We start from the raw sequence: 20,378 nt of genomic DNA, 5'->3' as shown, positions 1-20,378 counted from the left end.
CGCGCACAATATGTGCTTCCGTCATGTGTTTCCAGGGGATCTTATATGTGACGGACTTGTAAACATTTCAAGCGTGGGTACACCCTATGGGTCCACCACTGCCAACAAGTAAAGCAACCTTGTGCTGTGGCGCTCACGTATAGCTCTGCCATACACGTAGTGGCATGGGTTTAGGGAAAGTGATAGCCTACTGAAATAGCACATAGAAGCTCTGATTGCTGCTTTATTCCACCTGGCTTTCGCTAATGCTTACATGTTAGCGAGTTCGCTCGTTAGACCAGTCTTTTAATGGAGATATGAAATTACTATTTCTAGCTTGTCTCAGCCCCAAAACTGGAAACCACACCACAGCTGAGAGAATAAGGTAATGTTCGTTGTTGCTTAGTGAAGGTAGCTACTACAGCTGTTGCTAGTTAGCACATGTAACCTACCTGTCGAGGCTGCGTTAGGGGAATGTGTTATTAACTGTTAACCAGGATTATCGCAGGACTATTGCCCAATGGCGTTACTAAATACACTGTAACATGATCCAACTGTCTACCTTACTGCACAATGGCTTCAGTCAGCTAGCATGATTCAGGGAGCTAAGGCTCGCGGTTAAAAGCGAGGCAACGTTTGACAAGAGCAGGAAACTAACATTGAAGTTAATTTTAATGTGTGTACTTCTTCTTTACCATCCCGCCTCCCTAACAGCCATCCACAGTCATATGCTTCTTTATATTTTAGGTCTCACATTGAATCAGCAGGACACACTTGTGAGCTCAGAGATGCAAGAGACTTTCAGTCTCCTGCTGAGGTGGCAAACCTAATTTCTCTAAATCCTCCATTTGAGGGTGCACTGGCTATTCATCTGTTCAGAGCAGGCAGACTTCTCTTAGGTAAACATACTTGCTGTTACGTAATCTATTTACTTATCTCCACACCTCATTAAGTCATCCATGTCAACATAATATTAGATCTACAAGTACACTGCATCCTCTCCCACAAATGTCAGCACCTTTCTTTTTTATGTCTAACCTTTACACCAGACATCCCTGTACCCTTCGGCGTAATCTTTGGCGGAACAGATATAAATGAAGATGTGAAAGTTGAGCAGAAGCGTGTGGTTATGGAGCAGGTGCTACTGAAAGCCAGGTGATGTTGCTGCAAACTACTATTTTAACCCATTGAATTCCAAAAAAGCTCAAAATTAAGGGCATTAGCTGTACTCCTTAATTCAACATATCCCACAAACAGTATACACCTTTTCTAAAATGTGTTTGAAAAAGTTTTTGGAAATATGTCTGTGAAAAACGGCAGACACAATTTGCATAATAATACGTATGATGAAGAATATGTTTTTTGTTCCATCTGTTTAGTAATATAGTACTATTACTATGTAATCATTTTAAGACCTTATGATTCACACTTTTTAACATCTTATAGCTGGAAAAGCACAGGTGCAACTAACAACATGCTGTGAGAGTTATCTTTTAAGTCTTTTTGAACAAGTCATCAGTAGTAAGTGTGTTACACACTCCACAAACAGTGGCTTAAGGCAAACCAGAAATATCATCACTTTTATCTTGACATGTTGCATAATGCATTTTTTCCTTTTTTACTTGTGTATAGTATACTTGTATCTATATATTATTACTAATGTTCTGTTTTTGTTACCTTCCTAGTGACTACATATGTGAATTAGCAATTTTGCTAACTCCGGCATGTTTACATCTTGCATTTTATACAGATGTTCGTTAACATGCTCAAATAAATTAAAAATAAATATATAAGTAAATAAATAATATTTATATCAAATAAATATATACTAAATGAATATTTATAGTGTATATATATATATATATATATATATTTATTAGTAGTAGTACCCAATATGCCAGTAATGTATCGCAATATGTTGTGTGTTTCCCTCTTGAGGTTTGATGTAAATGTCACCATCCTGAAGTGCGGACAGGAAGTAAATGAGGGTGGCAGTAGCTCAGTCCATAGGGAGTTGGGTTGGGAATCGGAGGGTCTCTGGTTCAAGTCCCTGTACAGAGTGTGGGCTGGTAGCTGGAGAGATGCCAGTTCACCTCCTGGGCACTGCCAAGGTGCTCTTCTTCAAGGTGCCTGCCCACTCACTCTGACATCTCTCCATTAGTGCATGTGTGTGTAATTTTAATTGTCCCATAAGGGATCACTAAAGAGTATAAATTGTTATTTAATACAACCATCTACACCTCTTAACTAAAGTTGTTTGTATAAAATCAAAACCACCTCTAATTGTATTAATCATGTAAGGTTTGCTCTTAAAGATAATTACAAAGCACAAAACAGCTTTACTTGTTCACATTTGAAGCCAGTGGAAACAAATATCTATTGCCATAAATCACTGCATATGTGGCATATGTCACTATTACATTAATTATTACAAAGAATTTTAATCATATGCTATAGTCTGGGGTTTTAGTTATCTGGGGGGGGGGGGGGGGGGGGGGGGGGGGGGTAAAAAAGGAAAGGATCCCCACAAGATAACCCAGAGCCTGGAAGTAGTGGCATGAAAGAATGACGCTGAACACATTCAGGCCAACTCCAGCTGTGCAGGCCGTGTGTTCTCTTCTCCCATAGTTTAACAGTTAAAAGTAAGTGTGCACACATCTTATCAATATCTTGTCCTGGGCCCTAACGTCAGACACAGATGTCTCTGTTTTAAAGAAAATAGAGTGTAGGGTATCCATCCAGTAAATCTAAGGGGATAATTGCCATATGGGAGAACTGGGGAGATTCAGGTCTCATGGCTTCAAAAAATGTGATTCCACGATTCCTCCCGCTGCTTGTGCCTTCTCACACAAACCTTGATCATGAATTTCAGTCACCACTCTGTGCCCGCTGGCACATTTAATAATGCACGCTCTCACACGCGCAAATTAATATCTCCCCACTATTCTTTGCTCTACTTTGGCTTTGTTTTTCTCTTTTTATTCTGGGAGTATTTCTTCTTAAATCCTTTGCCTTTAAACCACAAGCACTAGGCCTATTTCTCCTCTCAGTTATTCAGCCTTAGCCTGGAGATGTAACTGTTGTTACCACCGCTTCTATCTCTATTGTTGTCAAAATTTTCATTGTTTGCAATAAGCTAAAACTGACTGTCAGCAATGGGAATTCTTCTTTTACTGAAATGGCTTTCACAGGGATGATAATGAAGTGTTTTTGTTTTTATCAGGTTTGCGGTTGCATTTACTGACAAACTGAAAGAAGAGACAGAGTTATTTTTGGTATGATTATACTCTTGTATTTTAATAGACCAACTGCAGTAGTTCTAATCTAATAAGCGGTGATGCTTGATGCAAATCTGTGTATCATGTGGCGTATTGTTATGTGTTACTAGAAAATGTCTGTACAGTAAGTAAGTGCTTAATTGGTGTTCCATTAGTAAGGTTATGATTGCCTGTTATGCTGCATCCCCCCACATAAACTTAACCCAGACTGTCAAAGTGATTTTTTTGTAACATTTGCAACAAAATATTGACCCCTGTATTATAATATACATTAACAGACAGCAGTGTCCTGACAGCTTCAATAAATACAGCAGAAGGTCTTTAACTATATACAAACACAATATCCTGCCCTGCCCCATAATAGTTTGGCATTAAAACAATATCATGTTTTATTTTCAGATTAGATTCCAGCCGCAGCCTGCAGATTGAGGCGAGTGGCATGCTTTATCTCTGCCATTTAGTGCTGACAGCAGGCAGACAGGACAGGCACTGAGAGGCATCACCACGCTTTTTATTGTGACAGAAAACACACATAGGGGATGAATCTTGTGTGATAACATCCAGTCAATTTCCTTTCCATCCCCTCTGATTTATTTAGTAGGACCCCCATTATCTTGGCTATTGCTTTCATGACTCTCTTTTCAAGTTTGGATTTTGATTTAAATCTGTTTGGAGCACAACAAGCATTAATTGTCTGTTTATATTGTCTTACATAAAGTTAAAGAAACACAGTTCGTAATTATCAAATGTAATTTGTATAAACAAACCTGACCAATAATTACTGATGGATTTAAAACACTTATGTAGTTATGTGTTGGTACATGTTTTAACCACCATGTTCCTATGCTTTGTTTTCTTTTCCTGAAGCTGTCCCAAAGCAGTAAAATCTATGTGCAGCCCCAAGGTAAGCTCTGCAGGATGAATATCTTCGCCTGATGCTGTGCATCCTTGACTCAACATTGAAGTATTGCTTTAAACAGCTTCGACATGTATTTGCACTTGCCTTTGGCCACCGAGCCATTTAGGGCAGCCCAAATCACTCTTCCATGTTTTTTTTCCTGCCAGTAGCCTTGTTAGGCAAATAGTGCCCCTTCATAGATTAGAGGAGTGTCCTGGGCCAGCTGCTTAGCTGAGCCCTGACCAATGAGAGATTATCTATCTTACTATGCTCGCTATCACAGTTCTTATAATTATGTTTTTGAATACATAAAATCTATTTTGGCTATTTAACATACAGGTTAGAGTTAAATAATTTCTTTAATACTATGTGTCCAATATGAATAAAAGTCATGAAGAATATTGAGTGTGATGTTTGTAATTCTTTAGTCACATAAAGTTCAAGATCAGAAAAACTATTCTAAACTCATTTATCTATTTAACTAAAAACCATATTGCTATATCTGTATGTTAAAGGTGTTCAAACGGACGTGAGTGAGAAATTCTGCTGGACTGAATTCTTGAGGAGCTCAGGTACTGTCACTGCCACTGTCACATTGGTTAATATTCCAGCTATTGTCTAATGTAAGACTTGATTCACAGGCCTCACTGTGGACAGTTTTCAGGTTTGTTGTAGAAAATATTACCCAAGCTATTCCAAATGGAGGACTTTGGGTTGTCCAGAGTAAGCAAATAAAACAGTTTTGAAATAACTCCAACAGTTTTATATTTGGTTGGTGCACTGACCCTTTGATAACAAGGCAGAATCATACATTTTGACAGTATTTGTCATACTTTGGATATATTGTATCTTAGCTTGATATTTTGTACTCTTAACAACTTGACATTGACAAGCAGCATGTTGTTTAGGCACTGAGTCGGTCTGGTCTAAGCATTATAAACCTAGCTGACAGTCGTGGGTCTAACCAGTCATTAAGTCTATGTACCATGAGAGAGCACACATTTACTACGTTAGATGCATCAATGTGGTGGTCGGGGAGGCAAGCCAGAGTTTGTAGCAGTCTGAATTCCCTTTTCCCATTTTTCCTCCAGTCTTCCAACTTTGCAAAGCTCCGTAAATATGCACTGCTACTCCTAGCATCCTTTTCCACAAACAGCCCGGACTTTAAATTGGACATTGCAAGATGATGTCCATCCCAGGTATATTAGTGCTCATAGAGAGCACTGTTGAGTACAGAGAAGAACAGTTGATTAATAACTCCCCGGCCCAGAGCCATTTGTCATCATGCGTCACAACCGTTGCAAGTAATACTAATTGCACCACTGTCACTTCCCCATTTGTTATACTTGAAATAGGAGTCACTACCATTGTGCTTTTCCTCAGTGATGTGATGAAAGCACTGTAATCTGCTTTTAGAGCTCTAAACATTGTTTCAGTTTCTGTGTATGTACTGTTTTTAATTTTAGTAATTTTTTGTGGATGTGGATCAGATGCGCTTAATACCAGAAAAGTGTGTGTGTTTTCCTTCCCACAGTTCTTGCACAGTGACATGACAATGCACCTTCTGGAATTTGACTTTTGTTTGTATGTAATGAGGACGAGCCTCAAGGTAGAGAGCTACATTCAAATAAAATAACGGATCATGCAGTCTATCCTTAATGCTGTAAATGTGCTTTAGTCATAGCATTGTGATAAAACTAAAAACCTTTTAAGCATTGTTTCTTAGTTCTCAGATGTTCAATGGCCTTGTTTCAACCTTGACCTGCTTTCTCGCCTTTAATAATAAGTTACATCATGTTTTATTTCTTGTCAAACATCACAACGCAGTTTGACAGAAGTGACTCTTGCAGCAATCTGTATTCTGGTGTGGCATAATTTAATCATTATTAAAAGGGAAGATAGAAATTACTGTATATAGGCTAACTATAGAAAGATGTGGAGGTTTGAGTGATTGGATTAAATATAAACTTGATGGCCCAGTGTTGCTGTGGCACACTGTAAAAAGACCCCGGCCGGTGAATATAAAAGCGGACTGAAGATGCATGTCTATACCGTGTGTGTGTGTGTGTGTGTGTGTGTGTGTGTGTGTGTGTGTGTGTGTGTGTGTGTGTGTGTGTGTGTGTGTGTGTGTGTGTGTGTGTGTGTGTGTGTGTGTGTGTGTGTGTGTGTGTGTGTGTGTGTGTGTGTGTGTGTGTCTCTGTTATCCTTTGGGTTTCATGTGCCCTCCAAAGGCACAAACTTCAGCACTGGGATCCAGAAGCTGTCATTCCGTTAAAGTCACTTGGTGGATGTTGTTTGTGGCCTCTTCTGTGTACTTTGTGAGGTATACAGGCATAGATGAAGAACAGCACTGTTGAGTGAGCAGCGATGCGTTGAATGACTAAAGGATTAGAGGAAGACAAGCGGGGTGTCTGTCGGTACCTTGTCCAGCTACTTGATCCTCAAGGCATAGCATGATTACTGAATAAATAACACAGGAAGCTCTCTGTGATTGATTCAATTTAATTAAAAAAATCAAAGAATGAGGGTAGTTTAAATGTTGAGTGTTCTGCCTATTATTGTCTCATAGTTTGGGGATATGAACCGCGAAGAGTGCAGTGCCATAGGGCATAGATAGATAGATAGTTGATGTGTCATTTGATATGTCATGCTCGAAAGTGGCCTCGTGTTCCTTGGTCATTATGTTGCCATGATGAACAAACAAATGGTTGAATGTATGGACATTGAAAATACATCACTAACATAACTTCTGCACATGCAAAAAAAAATGGGATGTCTTATTCTGGCTAAAGGTATTTTAAATACATATTTTATAAAAACTTTACCCAAAGTGTTCAGTCACAGCAGGCTCAATTGCTCATACTCAATAGTCAGCTGTTATTGTGATCTGTATTGGTTATTTGTGTCTGTTATTTAAAGTAAGAAGTGTTACATTTATGTAATGCGTAATTCATAAAATCGGCTTGGCCGACCAATATGCTGCTCTAACCTCTGATTCTTATAAGCACTTGTAAGTGCAGTCCTGGTGTGAAGAGAAGGAAACGGCAAAGTTTGTGACAACAACTGCAATCTGAACCCAAACAATTATATCTGGGTATCTTGTTAGCTGCTTTAAAAACCTCACATATACAGTAAAATGGTTTATTATCAAACCTCTTTAATTGCACTATATATATTGTCTGTGTAGCTTTGTTATGGCATTTTCTCAGAGAAGTTATTTTTTTCCAATGGCGTTGTATCACCCTGTTCCACTCAACAGATTTAATAGGAGCTGTTCAGATAGATATGTGCTCCCATATCAACACACACACACACACTGATTAAAGCATTAGTGTTCAGAATGCCCTACTAAAATCAACGGCAATTGAACAAAAATGTGTTTTGCATTGAACTGCAAAGAGAAAGAAGGGAAAGATTGCTTCTGGCACAACAGATGATTTGTACAATTTTGTTTTTCTTCCCTGAGGAAAGATGAATTGCATCTTTTTTATTATTTTTTTGAATTTCTTTGATTTCTTGCTCATTTTGACACATCTGTGCTTCATTATGATTCCAGCAATCATTCCAACTCCCTGCACCTTGTTCTGAGGTAATGAGATGTTTGTTTCCCTCAGCTGATGTGCTTGCTCATCCTGTGACTCAATGCGAGGAAGTTCAATAGACCCCGCAGATGAAAAGCTTTTTTGACAATCGGTTCCTAGGATCAGGTTCAATGCCCAGACTCCACGCTGTCATTTTAAGATGCTCTCTAATAGCATTAAAAGAGCTGCCTCAGCCTCCTGATCTGGTCTTATCTGGCAGCAGGGGATTTCACTCCACTGTCACTGTGCTCTAAGCATGTGCTTTTGTCTGTGTGTAACAGTTCTCCGTTTTCTCATAGACACTTAATATGAAATACATTTTATTACGGGCTTATTTTGTACTTAAATGTTGGGTCGAATCAACTGCACCATGTCAACATTCATAATTTATCCTTTTGGGTCATTGTTGCACATAAAAAGGTTAAGGATTGAAACTATATCTTCCGACACTTTCTAACCCTAAATAAAAGTAAAATATCCTTTTTACATCTGCTTGTTTTGGTATAAATAAATGCTCTCCTACTTAGCCAGCAGACCCCGACCTAAAGTGTTGCCTTTACACCAACCTCGCTTTAAGCTTTCATAAAACCAAGACTGCCTTCTCTGGGCATAACCGCTTTAAAACTGATGAGGTTTATACACCACGTGGGAATCCACCCAACTGTTGGATGGATTGACTGATCCCCAGATGATCAAACCTACTAAGTAGAGCTGGGCAATATATCAATATTATAACGATATTGTGATATGAGACTAGATATCGTCTTAGATTTTGGATATCGTAATATTGTAATATAAGTGTTGTCTTTTACTGTTTTTAAAGGGTGTATTACAGTAAAGTGATGTAATTTTCGGAACTTACCAGACTTGTTCTGTTATTTGCATTTACCCACTTAGTCATTATATCCACATTACTGATGATTGTTTATCAAAAATCTAATTTTGTAAATATTTTTTGAAAGCACCAATAGTCAGTACTAAAAAATTGTTGCGGTATCGATATTGAGGTATTTTCTCAAAAATATTGTGATAATTGAATTTCTCAGCCCTACTAATGATATTGGTCATCCCCTGACTTTTCCTCTAGTGCACCAGCAAGTCCAGTGTCGCAGTTACCTGGGTGATCTCCTAACTTTTAATGTAGTGCTTCCATCAAGTCAATTTAATTTGGTCTATACTTTACTTAACTTTGGTTAATGACCAAATACCTGCAAAGCTTATGATATTCCCATCAGCGCAGTCTTCGTTCGTGCGTGCATGCACGTGTGCATTGCCATCAGGAGGGTGCAGGGCTGTGTTGTGCGGGTCAGGACTTTTATCTGTTGCTTTTGGACGGTCAGGGCCATTAGAGTAGTTGGCAGTGAGCACAGTTGTATGCCTGCCAGTTCCTGACTAATCTCTGGATTGATCCTGAAAGTTGGATGATCGAGGGGAAAAGAGCAGATTTAGCGGCACTGCCTCTCAATTAGAGCAAGGTTCTTTCTCAAAAAAACGTTTCATGTTGTTAGCGTGATGTTGGGTTAGCTGATTTAAGAGGGCTGTTCAGTGAGCAAACTGTCACTGGAACACTGTGGCTGTGTAGTTAGGATGCCGTATTACACACTGATTAGGCTGCAACCTTCCAACGTTTTCAGAAGTCTATTTCCCTGCTGAGTGTTACAACTCTGATCAGAGAATTGTGCAAGCACATTAGTCACTGCTGTCTTATTTTCCTCATGACCTTGGGTGATGTATTGCTTTCATTATGTGCTGATGTACTCGGGATGATCATTATGCAGTGTTTTGATATTGTGATGCCATCTTTCTGTTTCTGGCTTCTCCCCAGGTGTATGCAGGGAGCACGTGGATGAGCTGCGTGTCTTCCTGTTGGTCTGTGGCCTCAGAAGAGTCAAGGATCCCCTCTATCTGGTCAAGGTTTTTTCAGGTATACCATGCAATTCGTTCTGTTTACCATTTATTTAATATAATATGTGTACTGGTAATGAAAAACCTGTAGCAATCACCTGGGACAGTAATATAGAAAGTAGCTCAGCTAAAAGGGGGATGGTTTTTCTTGGTTTCAACCTTAACGTCCGTTGAATCCCTGAAATTACAACCTTCTCTGACTGCATTTCTGTAGTAGCCTGTGGTAGAGACAATGGCAACGTCCTCATCAATTAGGAATGAAGTTAGACCTCAGCGCTTGAGTTTCAGCTAATTAAAAAACTCATGTGAAAGTGCAATGAGTCTCCTGTCCTGACAGCTCATTTTGGCCCTACAAAGAAAGTCCTAATATCTTTCTACCTTGCCTTTATGCTGTTTCTTTTATGATGACTATCGTATAAATCTTAAATAGATCTCATATATTCAGAATTCCTACTAATTTGCAACATCAGTAGGTTATTTTTGAAATCCTCTTTTATTGTATGTAACCTTCTTAGCACATAGTTATGGTAATAGGACAGCACTAAAGGGCGTCAAATTGTATATTGATGTTTCAGCCAGATGGGACAACTAGATGTGTCGATTTTCACATAGCATTTCTTGGCATTAAATTGGGCTATCCACACATGCTAAACATGGTCACTAGCAAGTATAGCTGTAAGAATTGCAGAACACACCTTTACTGCTGCTGCTGTTTGTGTTTATATGAACACTGTTATTTTTGTATCTTTCAGAGTGGCATTGTGAGAATCCGCTGAACGTTTTGGTCATTATTGGGCCGAAGGTAGGTGCACACACATCATACCATTTCATTTGTCTCCCTCTGTACCAAGGCTCTCTGTGTTGTTGACATTACGCAGAAACCTTGCCTGGGAAGTCAAGCGGGTCCCTAATTGGATGTAGCAGAGATACTGGCTTTAGCTGTTTATCTGGAATTAACGGGCAGCGCTGGGAGGAAATGACAATCTTCTGCAAACGGGGTTAGGCTCAGCTACATCATAGTTGCTGTAGTGGTCCGGTTTCCTTTTGCGTCTCACTGGCTGACTGCTTGATATACTGATCAAATACCTACTCCAGATTAGCAGCTGCCTTTATAGTAACCTGCAAATAGCTGCCTAACTTTTAATACTCAAGGAGGGGCATATATCTGGACACGTCCTGGTATAAAGTACAGCCAAAGCAATTTGTAGCATGTTTCACGTTTCTGTCCTGTGTATCATTCCTTAAGATATTTACTGCACGTGTACAGTGGAGGTGTTTCTTTATGTTGTGGGGGCAGCTGTGGCTTGCCTAACAATGGAAAGGTTGGTGGTTCGATCCCTGGCCCTGCAGTCCCATGTTGTAGTGTTCTTGGACAAGACACTGAACCCCAAATTAATGCCAATGCTGTGCCATCGGTGTGTGAATGTTTATCTGATGAGCAGGTGGCACCTTGCACAGCAGCCTCGGCCACCGGTGAATGGACGTGTGTGTGAATGGTTCCTGTACTCTGTAAAAGCACTTTGAGTAGTCATTAATAAATACAGTGTCCAGGCACGTCAAATAATCAGGGAAAGAAAACCAATTGAAATCTTACAGTCTGCCATGATTTACTATATTCATAAATCAACCAGTCAGCCAGATAGTCGAATCGGAGCAGGGAGATTTTATACATTTACTGTAAAAGTTTTTGTTCCGATTGCACCTTTATGTTAGAGTCAAGTAATATCCTGGCCAACATCATCAACATAATTGCTTTACAACTGCCCCCCCCCCCGCCATTTAATTTCCAATCTCTCAATCATTGATTTCTCTTTATGTTTGTCTTCATCTTCTCCCCCCCAAATTGCTTTGATATGACACCAATGTACAGTGTTTTAGTGTCTGTTCTTTCTTTCAAACAGCGATGTCAGGCAAAAGGTATGTTCTGCTTTAGATTTGCTCAAAAACAACTCAATTAGACATGGCCCAGGGCTTATACACTGTCTGCCTGCCGCTTCTTGCTCCGCTACGCTTTGTTGTTGTTTGATGAAATGGTTCAGTGGAAGCGCAGACGTGTGATTCATCTCGACGCCCCCGAATCACAGTTTGTTTGTTTGTTTGTTTGTTTGTTTGTTTGTTTGTTTGTTTGGTTTGTCTGAGAAATCAAAAGCCATATATTATTGTTATAATAAACATGTATGTGACTGCCAGATTCCATCCTCCCTAATTATAGGATTCCACTTTTTGGTAAAACAGAAACATTGTTGAATAGATTTAATGAAGTAACCGTAAATTCTAAATAAACAAACGGTTGTTAGAATGAGACGTGCTCTGCTGAGGCTGTCATGACATACTATAAACCCACAGCTACACTTCATTCAAGTAGTAAGCGCTCTGGCTGCACAGCATCTGTCATTAAGAGGAATATTCAGGTCAGGTTGTTAGCGATGACACATCCCACTCCTCTGTAACTGGGCTTTATCAAGCACCACAACATGCAGTATTGCTTTTGAATTAAACAAAATGTAAAGATTATTCTTAAAAAGTGAGGTTAAATATTGGGACAATAGCAGCAGCAATGGTGTCATCACAAACCGGAATGAATGACTTATCCTGAACGATTAATTGTTATAAAATTGCGATCTTGATTCACCCTGTTCACGATTTAATTTTTAAACAACTTTGATTATCTTTTATTTTTATTTTATTTATGACTTTGAGTCTCATTTAATTTTACGAGCCAACAGCATCACAAACACTGCTACTTTCTTCTGTGAGTTTTAAACATAGACTGTATAAAACAGTTTTTAAAGCACTGCAATGTTCTCCCTTCTCTTCATTGAAGCCTCTGTTTACAGGCTTGTGGTGATGCGTTATAGGTGCTAAAAAAATCTATGTTTGGTACTGCCAATTTGTTTTGTTTTGTCATGGTTAATGTGTGCAATAAACATTACACTTCGTGAGAAAAAAATTGTGGCAGATAATTGTGATATCAATTCTAAGCTAGAAAATTGTTATTTATATTTTCCACGAAGGCTTAAAACAGTGTCTGCCTCTCCCTTGTCACTGGTCACCTCGTTTTAATTCCACCTAGAGCAGTACAGAACCGGTGTAGTGCTTAAATCATTTGTGTTTTTTAATACAGCCTTTATCGTGATTCGCTATCTATCCCTTGCTGGTTTCACAATGACTGCTAAATCCCAGATTACACCAGGATACAAAATAGGTTCTCAGTTCAGATTCTTTGATTTTTACTGCACACATGCTTTGAAGCAGATTCCATTTAGAAATTCCATGAGCTATAAAATGAAAGAGGGAAAAAAAAGTAGCAGCATGCTTGGCAGCATCTTTGACCTAAATTGCTATGCTTTTACTTTTTAGTGAGCATGCTAATGCACACAAATCCCACATTGCAATTAATCAGATTGGCCACCCACCCCACCCTGACCCCAATCTCTGAAAATACAGGCTTTTCAGAGAATGATTTGCTCATGATAGAAATTTTTAATTGTCATTGTTTACTACAGCACTTCCTTTAGATTGAGTCATTGCTGGATGAAGACGAGCAAGTTTCAATTTCCTGCGTAATGTTTCTGTCTTTCTTAGATTGATCCTGTATTTACTGTTGAAGTGGAAACTGTTGTTAAAAGGTAAGCCTTCTCCTCTTCTTTTCTTTACCAGTTACACTTCTCGTAAAAGGCAACTTGAGATCTGACAGTCTAATCTGCAACACTTTTCTGCTGTGCGTCTGCTTATCCATCTATTTATCCCATGTGACACAAGAAAATATCCAAGCAAATTTAGTTCACTTTTAGCTTGACATAATGTGAACAGAATACCAATCTGAAGGGAGAGCCGGGATCCTCTCTTTATCTGTCCTCCCACTCTCACCTCTTGGCTGATCTTTCAGTTTTTAGCCGAGGGCCCTTACCACAGCAAGCTCTTTGTGGCAGGAAACTGCCCTTCTCCGGTTAGGACTTTACCTTTACTGTCCGTGCATGTCACACACAGTGCAGCTGTGTTTCCTGTACTGAGCTGTCACTGCTCTTTAGCATCATTCACGCCTCCGTTAGCTCTGAGTCATGCAGAACTGAGCCTTGCCACTGCTTCTGCAGAACAGCAGGGGTCTTCTTGGCCCAGGAGAGGAGCCAACAGGAGCTCCACGCTGCCATGAAAAGGTGCTTCTCCGTGGTGAACAGCTCGGTCTCAGAGGGCATGTCTGCCGCCATTTTGGAGGTAAACATCTCAAGGGCTAACTGGACAATAGCATGTTCTGTTGCGAAACACAGAGTACAACGTATTTTTTTATAGCTCACGCGTTGTGGTGCAGAATAATATTTTAGTAATTCTTCTCTTTTTTACTCAGAATTTGCCATCAAAAGCCCTTGAAACATTGAAACTGAATATTTACAAGAGTCCTTATCTCGCTGTTTCTTGCTCAGCTACAATGTTATCTGACCACTTCAGGGACAATTACCCAAATTAATTGCTTGACTCCAATCTTCCCATTCCTGAGTGAGCAAGACCTGCAAATCCACTTAATCTCTTTTAAACACAGTCGATTAAGACAATCCACAGTAGGCTTAAAGTCTGATTAGTATGTTAGCATGTTTCACTCAACAATCTGCTGAAGGTATTAGCTGATACAGATTGTTAATTCTGTTAGTGAACTAAGGCACCGAAGACCAGATTGGCTGAGCTGTACAACTTCTAAGGCGCTTGAGTGCTTTTTTATCACAATAATGATAGAATGAATGAGTCTGTGAATGAGTAACTTTTGTCTATGACATTGGGAATGTCAGCGACTTTTACAGCGTTTCATCTCTCTGCTCCAACAGGCCATGGATCTCGGGGTGCCTGTGTTGGCCAGGGACATCCCAGGAAACGCGGCCCTAGTGCAGCATGAGTTCACTGGCCTGCTGTACTCGTCTCCTCAGGTATAAAGTCGCAAACACTGACCAGGTCGTTACATTCGGTATAATAACACTGACCGTGTTGATGGACTACACAGAGGATATACTGCATATACACTGTAGCCAACAGCTACTCCTGTCACCCCCGCCAGGTTTGGCAACCTCAGTGTACAGCTGAAAGCCCAGATTACACGGCTAACACAAGGAGCTATGAAAATCTTGAGATTCAGGCAGCATCCCCAACTCCAGTCCGTCTTTGATCCTATTATCAGGCCCAGAAGATAATTTCAGACCCCACCTATGTCCTCCACTCTGAGTAGTAGCTTCTTCTGTCAGGGCAGACGCTTCAGAGTCCTAGTGCAGACTTTACCTCCCCTTGTCCAGCAAAGGTTAATGGCTAGCTACCCAGAGCCTAACCCCTGTAACGCTGCTTTTTATTTTAACTGTACACATGTACACTCTATGTTGATGTGGCAGCTTTACTCTTACTGCATATATTGTGCACACTATTCTGTATACTACAGTGTGCCATACAATGAGCAGTGTGCATTTTTTGGGTTGGTGGCAGTCTGTGTGTATGCTGTCTGTATGCACTATGTATTGGTAATTAGTATTTTCTTAACAACAGATGTTGTATGTGTCCAAGACACGTTCCCTTTTGGACAATAAACTCTGATCTTATTCTCAACTGATCAAAAACAAGGATGTGTATTTCCCTTTCCTCAAATAGATTTTATCTAAAAAATGTCTTAGAATTTTAAGAAGGAAAACTTTAGATCATTCTGTCAAACTTTGCACTTTAAATTCTCATCATTAATCCAATCTAAGGAGATAATAAATAACAAAAGGAGCTGATGTTTCCCAAGGTGCTAAGATTAGGATCAAAACTTGCAACCTTAAGGGACAGAGCAAAGATACCACATTACCATGTAGTGATGCAACACATATCAGGAGAAGTGCAAAGTGAGGAACTCCCATGAGAGGTTTTCACTCTGATATATAATGAGGTTTGATGTAAAAGGAGAATATCATAGGTTAAGGCAAGTTGACAGAGGGCTTGAGCGCGGTGCTGTCATGACACCACGCTCTTGCGTGATGTTGTTGCAACGGCAGAGATAAGTCTTCTCCAGGGGGGTCACGTGTGCTCAGCTCAGCTGCCAGCAGGAAACTCTCACAGATGGTTGCAGCGACTTGGGCTGGATAAACCACGACCTCAGCCAGAACCAATGGGCAGCTAGTGCTTGTCTTTGAGCCAAAAACTTTCCCTGCAGTGGATCACACGCAAGAGTTTTTCTGCATGCTTTAAAAACCCCTCTTATTTCTGATTGACAGTATTTTGGGTTCTTTAAGCCTTCAAAGTAATTACATGAGTAGTGTAGGTATCAAGAAATGTGTCAAAAGAAACAAACACACAAGTACTTGAATGCTTTTAAGAGAAAAATGGCACTTCCTGCCTGGCTCTATAATTTAAGAGTGTAGTGATTATAAGCGTGCTGCTCATAAGTTGTGCTTCAATCCTGTTGCTGAGGATTTATAGCTCTCATATGGCCATACTGAAGAGCCATTTCCTACCGAGATTCTCTCCAGACATAATCACATTACCTGAATGAAGTAAAGTGAATTGGCCTGCTGACTGGCAGTGTCTAAAACTTTGTGTGCCCATTGGCTCTCGGCTTCAGCAAACATTGGCTGCCATGTTGCAGGAACACTTTAAGACACCTTCATTTCATTTATTTGGAGGCTTCTTTCAGTCTGCTGAGCCAACAGACGAGCAGCTAGGATTCCGAACACTGTGCGGATGCATTATATCTTATTCAATGCTCAGAGATGACACCATTACTCATTTCTTAATTGTCTCATTTCTATCCTCATCTTCCCCTCCCCATGTCCCTGTGACAGCTGGTGTGGTAGGATTGTTTAACTGTAACAGTCACTTAGTTTGCTTTTCTCTTTTTGTTATAAAATAAGAGGTGGCTATTACTATTGAACAAAAGGGTCTTTTGGACAGACGGATTTTGATCCGGAGCCATAAATATCTTTATCCTTCAGCAATGTACAGACATTTTTGAAGTATTTACTGATCACTGCACAGACTCTTATCTGAGGTCTGTTCTCGTGCCTTGAATTTTCTTTTATGCTTTAAAAACATATCTTCAGGCAACTTCAATGGTAAGCTTTAAGTGGCATTTGGCAGTGAGTGAGACCTGTTTTGCTTTTATCCCTGCCAGGAATTTGTGCATCAATCTCAGAGGCTGTTGTCAAATCAGGAGCTGAGAGAGAGAGTGGTGAGGAATGGAAAACTCTACGTGGAAGAGCATCACAGCCTGAAACAGGAGAGAGAAACCTACCAGCGGCTGGTGGACACTCTACTCTGAGCGTTAGGTCACAGCATTCAACCGCACTCTGTATATTTTTTCAGGAACTGCAGGGCCAGACAGCAGGACATTACACTGGTGTATTTACCTTGCATAGATGCACAGATGTCTTTATTCCCAGACTTTTACGAAATGAAGTTACATAAATAGCTATATAAATTTTCCATGTTTTATCTTCACTGCCAGATTGAAATTTTGCTGCAGAGCACTTTGAACCAAAGACCTAGAGTAGAAACGGTTGTTTGTCTGGTTAATGTATTTTATGTATGTATGAAATAGATGATTTACTGTTATTTATGGTTTGGTATGAATATAGAAACTGCATGGGTTTTCTATTTATTCATTCATTCTATTAAATAAAGGTGGCAAGCAACTCCATTGGTTGATTTGGAGCGGTTGGTGATCTGAAAATGTATTTTCATTCCCTCTATTGAGACAAAAATATCTGTTTATCATACTTAATATACACAATTCTGAAAGTGCCATTAAATCTCGATTTCTCCTCAAATGCAGCGGATTAGCTATTCCACTCTTGCTAAAAAAAACTGTTCCAGTAATTCCTTTCCTTCCAATCTGTATGCTACCACATTCATTTTTTATAAAGTGCAACGGTTGGGTTGCACACATTCAAGGGCCCTGCAAAAACTCAATTTGTTTAAAGGGCAGAGGGGCACAAAGGGTTCTTGTAATTTGCCGTTACAAAGGTTGACTTTGGCAACACGCTGGAGCACAGGCTGGTTAGGAAACCATGAAAATTCTGCCACGTTGGTCATGCTGATCTGTAAATTTTAGCATTACACATAATATAGATAACATCAAAAACTGACGTGCATACTGCTACTAGAGATTATATGTCTCTGGTAGGTGCTTAACATAGAAAATCAACTTAAGAAGAAATATTTAAATTCATAGTGTTTTAATGAAAAAAAATCAAATGAAAATTAGATTAATTTAAATTTACAAAAAGAGGGATCTTGGATATTGCATAATAGAAAACACCCATTTCAGCTAGAATTATGTTTAATCAAAGCCACATTTTTGGTGAAACAGATATCTATCGGGCGTCTGCTGCTCTGTAGAGCTCTGTTTTATAACTGGTAATCAATATATTGTTTTTGTTATGTTGGATACTTTTTCAGCGTGTCTTTGTACTGTGTATACCAGCATGTGAGTGCAAATATTATCCACATGCAGCATTAACAATTGGGTTTGGCTTTTAACGTTTAAATAAGACGTATAAATAAGAGTCCATCTAATCAACCGTCTAACACGCATCCACACTTCAATATTGACAATAATATACAGTACACATGTAAAAGGCATTCATAGGTAATGAAATGTATGAAGAGGGCAATTCCAAAATCCCATTTTTTTAGACAGTTATTGGACTTAACAAAGGCATTGAGGTGATCAAAGCCACATCTACTGTACATGTGAGGTCTGATCACGGTCTTTATTATAACGGGTCCCCAGGCTGTGTAATGGGCACTTGGGGTTCCTCTTCACAACTGTCCTCCTTCCCAACCCAGTGGATGCCATGACCATTCTCTCTTGGCGGGAGATGTGGGGAATGCTGGCGCTCCAGAGTGGAGAAAGTGGTGAACTGGACTCTCTTTCTCTTGCTGGTGGGCGAGTGGAGGGACTCTGTGTGCATAGGTTTGCTCCTGAGGGAGCCCATGCAGCTGAGGGGCGAGTCTGTAACAGAGGACAGACAACTGGGCCTTCTGGGCAGAGAGGCAGTCTTATTGGGCCCAATGTCTATGACGGTTGTTGTTGTCTGGCAGTCTTGCTGGACAGGACTGCCTGGCACACTCATCACCAGCTCGGCGTCTGTGCCGAGCCATACCCAGTCATGCCTGTGCCCTGTGGGCTCCTGGCCATGACAGGGAGGCTTCTTATGCCTGAACTTAACAACATATGAGATACAATTAATCAGAAAAACCAGGATGGCCAGGCAAAAGACGCCCAACAGAGCGTACATGCCAATCTCTAAGTCTGTGAGCGGCCTGTTGCCCAAGATTTCTTCGCCACCAGTTTCTACTTCTGCTGTCTCTTGCCCAGGTACCACCACCTTGGTGGGGAAGTTGTTATAGTTCACCAGGTTGCCAGGGGCCTTCACAGTGCTGGTAAAGCTAACACTGCTCATATCCTCCACTATAATATTGTCTGAGCCAAATGCTCTACTGCTGTCACTGGGGCTGTTCATCATGCTTATATTCACCACGCTGGTAGGGCTGCCGGTGTTCCCCGAATTGCTGTTCTTACCCACTCCTCCAAGGCTGCCGCTGGTGATGAAGGTTCGGTCAGTAGATTTGATCGTGGTTGTGACCTTCTGCCTGGCACTCTTCTCTCTATCTGAAGCTGAGCTGCGCGGTGAAGGATCCTGGGACGGCTTCCTCTGCTTCCTGTCCACTTCTTTCCCGTTGTTCCCATAGTCACTTCCGTTGTCCTTGCTGCTGTCGGTATTGCTGGTATTGTCATCTGGGCGCCAACCGTTCACTTGAAACTTGACTTTGAGGCTGCCATTGCCCACAGCCACTGTGCTTTTGCGTTTGGACTTCTGGCAGGACTCGCAGATGGACATCTCTACTCTGACCAGGACTCCCTCGCCCTCACCCTCTGCCACCACAGCAGGAGGAGAGCCCTGCACTGACACCACCCCCAGATTGAGAGAAGTCACTGTTACTCTGTAGTAAGCCGGGTCATAAATGTCAAGAGGTGTCTGGTTGCCATCACTGAACTGCAGCCAGGCACTCACCAAAGCTTCCTGGAAGAACAGAAAATAGGAAAAAGTAATTTCTAATTCATAGAATGGGACAGCGCTATTACTTTCACGGTGCAAGACCTAGACATTTACTTGCCATGAGATTAAGGTCCAGTGACCATTTTGCAAATATTCCTGCTACTAAATCTGCAGATGGTAATATTACAATTGACCCTTTTTTTTATTTATTCCAATTTATATTAATCAGAGGTTACTTTGGATTAATCCCACTGTGACAGCTGGACTTGCCTCAATTATCAGCAGAGGAATCAGCTAATTTAGACAAATTTATCACTTTAAAAGGAACTAAGATTGGCAGTACAGAATATGCAAAAGGAAAAATCAGTGGGCTTTTATGGGATCCCCTGAGAATTGTATGCATCTTTTTGGGAACTGCTGGGCCCATCCCATCTTGACATGATTAACTACTCTATTGAGAAGGGCAAATTTTTAAGGGATGTTAACACAGCCTTGTATTCCTAACTTTTGAAGAAGGATAAGGAATCTACAGAGGGCTCTAACTATGGACCTCTGAGCCTGCTTAAATTAGTGAATTCTGATCAAACAGGATTCAGAAAAATGAAATTAGCAGCAGATAATATTAGACGCCTTCTCCACATTGTTGATGTGGCAGAAGACATTAAGACCCCAATTTCACTTCTCTCTCTTGACGCAATGAAAGCCTTTGATAGGCTTGATTGGTCAT

At 40.4% G+C, this 20,378-nt stretch overlaps 2 protein-coding genes across 4 annotated transcripts in view; one reads left to right on the top strand and one right to left on the bottom strand.

The window, feature by feature from the left end:
* Window positions 1-31: 31 nt before the first annotated feature.
* glt1d1 (glycosyltransferase 1 domain containing 1) lies at window positions 32-17,286 on the top strand. 3 transcript variants are annotated; one of them, XM_032516702.1, is made up of 12 exons: window positions 32-364; window positions 727-878; window positions 1,029-1,134; window positions 3,203-3,254; window positions 4,125-4,161; window positions 4,671-4,727; window positions 9,562-9,660; window positions 10,394-10,443; window positions 13,227-13,270; window positions 13,741-13,856; window positions 14,459-14,557; window positions 16,762-17,286. In XM_032516702.1, the coding sequence occupies exons 1-11, from the start codon at window positions 297-299 to the stop codon at window positions 14,524-14,526; spliced, it is 849 nt and encodes a 282-aa protein (XP_032372593.1). In that variant the 5' UTR covers window positions 32-296; the 3' UTR covers window positions 14,527-14,557; window positions 16,762-17,286. The 3 variants fall into 3 exon arrangements, with proteins under 3 accessions (XP_032372593.1, XP_032372592.1, XP_032372594.1); XM_032516701.1 differs by having other exon boundaries at window positions 13,736-13,856; XM_032516703.1 differs by lacking the exons at window positions 727-878; window positions 1,029-1,134 and having other exon boundaries at window positions 13,736-13,856.
* A 521-nt stretch (window positions 17,287-17,807) lies between these two features.
* LOC116689899 (transmembrane protein 132D) overlaps window positions 17,808-20,378 on the bottom strand; it is a 30,688-nt gene continuing 28,117 nt past the window's right edge. Inside the window, exon 9 of the mRNA XM_032516572.1 lies at window positions 17,808-19,675. Within this exon, the coding sequence (XP_032372463.1) occupies window positions 18,365-19,675 (1,311 nt within the window). The 3' untranslated portion in view covers window positions 17,808-18,364. The remainder of the gene's footprint in view (window positions 19,676-20,378) is intronic.

The sequence above is a fragment of the Etheostoma spectabile genome, chromosome 5 (assembly GCF_008692095.1).
Source record: "Etheostoma spectabile isolate EspeVRDwgs_2016 chromosome 5, UIUC_Espe_1.0, whole genome shotgun sequence".
Lineage (NCBI taxonomy): Eukaryota > Metazoa > Chordata > Actinopteri > Perciformes > Percidae > Etheostoma > Etheostoma spectabile.
This window is presented reverse-complemented; position numbering and strand designations above follow the sequence as displayed.